Here is a 6,986-nt window from a genome sequence, read left to right on the forward strand (position 1 = left end):
AGCAGGGTCGGAGAATTAACGTAGCAGGGTCGGAGAATTAACGTAGCAGGTTAGGTAAATTAACTTAGACGTTTATGATAATTAATGTAGCAGGGCAGGAGATTTAACGTAGCAGGGTAGAAGTAATTAACATAGTAGTTTAGGAGAATTAACAAACCGGGTAGGATAATTAACATAGCAGGGCAGAAGATTTAACGTAGCAGGGTCGGAGAATTAACAATGCAGGGTCTGAGAATTAACTAAGCAGGTTAGATGAATTAACTAAGCAGGGTAGGATAATTAACATAGCAGGGTAGATTAATTAACTTTGCAGGGTAGATTAATTAACCCAACAGGGTAGATTAATTAACTAAGCAGGGTAGGATATTTTACGTAGCAGGGTAAGTGAATTACCCTCTGCCTCATGGCCCTGCCTTTGCTTACGGTACACAGCCAATTAGCTGATCAGTCAGCGTGCCGCTGGGGACTGAAGAGGATTAGTAGACTGGCCAGAGAGTTTACGCTTGCGTCTCAAACGGCACCCTATTCCCTATATACAGTAGTGCACTACTTTAGAACAGAGCCTTATGGGCCCTGGTCAAAAGTAGTGCACTAAAGAGGGAAAAGGCTGCCATTCAGGACGCGACCCAGAGAGTTTAGATCCTTTTTGACAGGGTACAAAAATGATTTCACAAATCCACTCCACACTAGTTATAGATGTAGGATCTTAATTTGACCTCTCTTTTGATGCTGAGAATGTTCCTGCACAGCCGGAAATGCAAACATGTAGTGTATTTGAGTTTTAAAAAGTCTTCCAAAGTTTGTAATTTCCACTTTGAAATGTCAGACTTGATTTGCCATAACGAAAAATGTATCAACCCTTAGAAATGTCCATGAATTATAACCCACATAACAATTCACATGTCCTGTTGCTGCCGGATTATTTCTCCTTCGTAGCAAACTGGCTCAAATTAATATCCTACATCTGTAGGTAGGCTTCACAACGTCCGTGCGCTGTTGTTTTTGGCACAGCGCGGCGCACAGAGAGACGCCCACAGACGCTCAAAGCTAACGCACAGAATGCGCAGATAGGGACCAATTTGTGTCAGTCTCGTTCTGTGAAGATTAGACAAGAGCAGCAGCAGTGCAGACGCGGTAGCAGTAGAAGAAGGAGTAGCATACTATAAAGAAGGGGAAAGACTAGATAACCACACAGCTCTCTCTCTCTGAAGAAGGTGGCATTACCTTCCTTTCTCCTCCTCGAATCCAGATATGAAGTGAAGGTTAAAATATTCTGAGCTTCTGTCAAACCTCGGGAGTTCCGCTGGTCCATTCACAGGTAGACTAGTATCGACAAACCGATACAGACAACGCGAACACGTACATTTGTTGTTGTACTGAAAGCAAAACCGGAGGATTCGAGAACGGAGTGATATCGGCCAGGATCTCTTTCCCATCTCCAACCGTCGAGATGAATACCAACGATGCTAAGGAGTATCTCACCAGGCGGGAGATACCTCAACTGTTTGAGGTGAGATCAACTGAATGGGCTTTGGCTTCGCGGGCTTCAGTTAAAATACTTTTTTTTATCGATGGCAGTTAGGTATTACAGATTAATTAGATTATTCTCCTTTGGTGTTTGAAAAAAGATTCGTTTAGTCGTTCACATTAGGCTAAGTGGTTTATAGTAAGTGGTTAAATGATATAGTATGTGGAGCCTAAATGATAGCTACAGTAGCCCTACCATATAAATACGTGCATACTGCATATGTCCACCTGTTTGTTTCAGTCCAGGATCAATCCGAGTGTCGCGTTTCAAAGGTTTCATATCACGTTTGAAATGGTCGAATCCAATCCAATATAACCAATGACAATAGAGGGTTTTATTTTCAGTTTATTTTCAGCCAGATAATGTTATTCATTTAAAAGACAACTGACTGATGGCTGTACCTAAATAAATACATACATACATCATGTTGGGTAACCAATTCAAGTCATGGTGTGAAATTGATGTTTTACAACTCTCAGGCAGAGAGATAGAAAGAGACCAACACAAATAATCTTGAGCATTGGGTGAATCCTTACATGTTCAATACATTCTGCATAGTTTGTCCTATTTCAGTGTGTTTCAATAAATAATATATAAATAACTAACCAGACACATTCTTTAACCTTTAAACAGATAGGTCAATGCTGTAAAATATATATATATATGCTTTTTATTTGTATTGTTTTTTTGTATTCTTTGAATGTTTAGTTAATTGTATATTCATATTTTTTTGTTGTTGTAATATAATTTACACAGTGGAGGTTCTACCAAGCATTTGAGTCATTTTCCCGATCAAAAATAGTATTATAAAAAAATATAAATATATTTTGTAACCCATAAATCAATGAACCATCCTGTAAAACTTTGGCCCCAGCCCCAGTCCATTGTGTTGGGTTGGAAAATACAACTGTCAATCCATGGGTTCTGGCAGTGGAGCTGTGGAGGGTAGTTGTTGAAGGGAGCGGGCCAAAGGGCACCCTATTCCCTACGTAGTGCACTACTTTTGACCAGGGCTGGCACCCCATTCCCTACGTAGTGCACTACTTTTGACCAGGGCTGGCACCCCATTCCCTACGTAGTGCACTACTTTTGACCAGGGCTGGCACCCTATTCCCTACGTAGTGCACTACTTTTGACCAGGGCTGGCACCCTATTCCCTACGTAGTGCACTACTTTTGACCAGGGCTGGCACCCTATTCCCTACGTAGTGCACTAATTTTGACCAGGGCTGGCACCCTATTCCCTACGTAGTGCACTACTTTTGACCAGGGCCCATGGGCTAGTTGTGCGCTTATGTAGGGAATAGGGTGCCGTTTGGGACGGAGAGGAAGAGGGTGGATGCTTAGTTTGAAAGCATGTCTTTAGTGTCAGGGGGAAAAGCATTGTTTAAGAACCTACAGGGTTAAAGAATGACAGACACACACGCAACCTAAACGTAAACACACACACATACTTAAGTGGTATTTCTCTCTACGAGGGTGAAAAGAAAGGTCTCACATAAAGTGATTCATTCGTTTGTGTTTCTACTAGAGAACAGTACAGTCAACATAGACAGAAGTCCTGGGTCTTTAGTATGGATGTCACTTTCCATCAACTGTAATAAGTTATCCCAGGCTGGAATCCTTGTGTGATTCCCTCATGTTGTGCTGATCTATCACACCTGTGAAAACACAGTACAGAAATGTACAATGCTCTACGATTACGTTTCAAGTCTTAAAACAATGTAATAACATCAACGTATATCTGTTAGGGTTTAAAGAGGTTTGGGTCAGTCTAAGGGGTCAGGGTTAAGGGGTCAGGGTTAAGGGGTCAGGGTTAAGGGTTAAGGGTCAGGGTTAAGGGTCAGGGTTAAGGGGCAGGGTTATGGGTCAGGGTTATGGGTCAGGGTTAAGGGTCAGGGTTAAGGGTCAGGGTGAAGGGTCAGGGTGAAGGGTTAAGGGTCAGGGTTATGGGTCAGGGTTATGGGTCAGGGTTATGGGTCAGGGTTAAGGGTCAGGGTTAAGGGTCAGGGTTAAGGGTCAGGATTAGGGTTAAGGGTTAGGGTTAAGGGGCAGGGTTAAGGGTCAGGGTTATGGGTCAGGGTTATGGGTCAGGGTTATGGGTCAGGGTTATGGGTCAGGGTTAAGGGTCAGGGTTAAGGGTCAGGATTAGGGTTATGGGTCAGGGTTAAGGGTTAAGGGTCAGGGTTATGGGTCAGGGTGTAGGGTCTGGGTTAGGGTTAGAGGTTAGGGTCTGGGTTAAGACTGGTTAGGGTTATAGGTCAGGGTCTGGGTTAGGGTTAAGACTGGTTAGGGTTAGAGGTCAGGGTCAGGGTTGGGGTTAAGACTGGTTAGGGTTATAGGTCAGGGTCTGGGTTAGGGTTAGGGTTAAGACTGGTTAGGGTTATAGGTCAGGGTCTGGGTTAGGGTTAAGACTGGTTAGGGTTATAGGTCAGGGTCTGGGTTAGGGTTAAGACTGGTTAGGGTTATAGGTCAGGGTCTGGGTTAGGGTTAAGACTGGTTAGGGTTATAGGTCAGGGTCTGGGTTAGGGTTAAGACTGGTTAGGGTTATAGGTCAGGGTCTGGGTTAGGGTTAAGACTGGTTAGGGTTAGAGGTCAGGGTCAGGGGTCAAGGTTAGGGTTAAGACTGGTTAGGGTTATAGGTCAGGGTCTGGGTTAGGGTTAAGACTGGTTAGGGTTATAGGTCAGGGTTAGGGTTAGGGTTAAGACTGGTTAGGGTTAGAGGTCAGGGTCAGGGGTCAAGGTTAGGGGTAAGACTGGTTAGGGTTATAGGTCAGGGTCTGGGTTAGGGTTAAGACTGGTCAGGGTCTGGGGTCAAGGTTAGGGTTAAGACTGGTTAGGGTTAGAGGTCAGGGTCAGGGGTCAAGGTTAGGGTTAAGACTGGTTAGGGTTATAGGTCAGGGTTAGGGTTAGGGTTAAGACTGGTTAGGGTTAGAGGTCAGGGTCAGGGGTCAAGGTTAGGGTTATGTATCTGTCTCTCTCATTGGGTTGTTGTTGTATTTGTCTTCTCCAGAGCCTGTTGACAGGGTTGATGTACTATAAACCAGAGGACCCTATAGACTACCTGGAGGTGTGTCTAAAGAAGGTGAGGGAGCTGGGGGGACCAGACAGGGTCCGGTGGGACACATTCGTCGGCCAGGAGAAGAAGTCCCTTCCCCCCCTCAACGGAGGACAGTCACGTAGGTCCTTCTTCAGAAACGGTGAGTAGTGTGTGTGTGTGTGTGTGTGTGTGTGTGTGTGTGTGTGTGTGTGTGTGTGTGTGTGTGTGTGTGTGTGTGTGTGTGTGTGTGTGTGTGTGTGTGTGTGTGTGTGTGTGTGTGTGTGTGTGTGTGTGTGTGTGTGTGTGTGTGTGTGTCTGTGTGTGTGTGTCTGTGTGTGTGTGTGTCTGTGTGTGTGTGTCTGTGTGTCTGTGTGTTCTGCCACACAAGGAGTAAGTAGTGAGAGGGCTGAGGAGGCTCTTTTTCAATTTGTCTCTCCTCGATTCCTTGCTTCCTCTCTCCTTCCCAAACCGTATTGGAGGAGTATATCCATTGAGAAAGAGGCATGGAGAGAGGACATGAGGAATGGAGGAAAGACTAATTGAGAGTCAGGGTTACTCCTGGAAAACTTTGAGATCAGGAGCAATACTGTAAAAGTTAAAAAGTCTGTCTGTCCACCCATTCTAACCTGGCATAATGTCATTGTAGCAGCTGGATAGATAGTACATTTTTTATCAGAGAAGGAAGAAGATAACTTACTGTAACTGTCCAATGGAAATGTTGTGTTCGGCTTTATTCCCTCCGGTTAGAGACACAGACTCACACAGAGGTTGGAGCACAGGGCTCCTAGTTAGGGGTTAAGTCATTTGCGCAAAGGCACAGGGATAGTTAGGAGTGGCTGGTAAAGGGCAGGGTTTCCCTGTAGATAACATTGTCTCTGTACGTCAAGGTCAGTATCCCTGCTGGTTTCCATTCTGAATGAGACGTCATGCTGAAGATGTCTGTCTAAGGTTATTGTTGCAGCTGAATAGATAGCTGTACAACAGATACAGTTGAAGTCGGAAGTTTACATACACTTTAGCCAAATACATTTAAACTCAGTTTTTCACAATTCCTGACATTTAATCCTAGTACAAATTCCCTGTTTTAGGTCAGTTAGGATCGCCACTTTATTTTAAGAATGTGAAATGTCAGAATAATAGTAGAGAGAATGATTTATTTCAGCTTTTATATCTTTCCTCACATTCCCAGTGGGTCAGACGTTTACATACCGGTACACTCAATTAGTATTTGGTAACATTGCCTTTAAATTGTTTAACTTGGGTCAAACGTTTCTGGTAGCCTTCCACAAGCTCCCCACAATAAATTGGGTGAATTTTGGCCCATTCCTCCTGACAGAGCTGGTGTAACTGAGTCAGGATTGTAGGCCTCCTTGCTCGCACATGCTTTTTCAGTTCTGCACACAAATGTTCTATGGGATTGAGGTCAGGGCTTTGTGATGGCCCCTCCAATACCTTGACTTTGTTGTCCTTAAGCCATTTTGCCACAACTTTGGAAGTATACTTGGGGTCATTGTCCATTTGGAAGACCCATTTGCGACCAAACTTTAACTTCCTGACTGATGTCTTGAGATGTTGCTTCAAAAATCCACATAATTTTCCGTCCTCATTATGCCATCTATTATGTGAAGTGCACCAGTCCCTCCTGCAGCAAAGCACCTTCACAACATGATGCTGCCACCCCCGTGCTTCACGTTTGGGATGGTGATCTTTAGCTTGCAAGCATCCCCCTTTTCCTCCAAACATAACAATGGTCATTATGGCCAAACAGTTCTATTTTTGTTTCATCAGACCAGAGGAAATTTGTCCAAAAAGTACGATCTTTGTCCCCATGTGCAGTTGCAAACCGTAGTCTGGCTTTTTTATGTCGGTTTTAGAGCAGAGGCTTCTTCCTTGCTGAGCGGCCTTTCAGGTTATGTCGATATAGGACTCGTTTTACTGTGGATATAGATACTTTTGTACCTGTTTCCTCCAGCATCTTCACAAGGTCCTTTGCTGTTGTTCTGGGATTGATTTGCACTTTTTGCACCAAAGTACGTTCATCTCTAGGAGACAGAACGCGTCTCCTTCCTGAGCGGTATGACGGCTGCGTGGTCCCATGGTGTTTATACTTGCGTACTATTGTTTGTACAGATGAACGTGGCGTTTGGAAATTGCTCTCAAGGATGGACCAGACTTGTGGAGGTCTACAAACATTTTTCTGAGGTCTTGACTGATTTCTTTTGATTTTCCCATGATGTCAATTAAAGAGGTACTGAGTTTGAAGGTAGGCCTTGAAATACATCCACAGGTACACCTCCAATTGACTCAAATTATGTCAATTAGCCTATCAGAAGCTTCTAAAGCCATGACATCATTTTCTGGAATTTTCCAAGCTGTTTAAAGGCACAGTCAACTTAGTGTATGTAAACTTCTGACCCAC

At 44.1% G+C, this 6,986-nt stretch overlaps 1 protein-coding gene across 1 annotated transcript in view; it reads left to right on the plus strand.

Moving 5' to 3' along the window:
- Positions 1-1,059: 1,059 nt before the first annotated feature.
- The window catches only part of ak5 (adenylate kinase 5), a 292,297-nt gene continuing 286,370 nt past the window's right edge, over positions 1,060-6,986 (plus strand). The window contains exons 1-2 of the mRNA XM_071376733.1: positions 1,060-1,510; positions 4,541-4,727. Of these exons, the coding sequence (XP_071232834.1) occupies positions 1,451-1,510; positions 4,541-4,727 (247 nt within the window). The 5' untranslated portion in view covers positions 1,060-1,450. The remainder of the gene's footprint in view (positions 1,511-4,540; positions 4,728-6,986) is intronic.

The sequence above is a fragment of the Salvelinus alpinus genome, chromosome 30 (genome assembly GCF_045679555.1).
Source record: "Salvelinus alpinus chromosome 30, SLU_Salpinus.1, whole genome shotgun sequence".
Classification (NCBI taxonomy): Eukaryota; Metazoa; Chordata; class Actinopteri; order Salmoniformes; family Salmonidae; genus Salvelinus; species Salvelinus alpinus.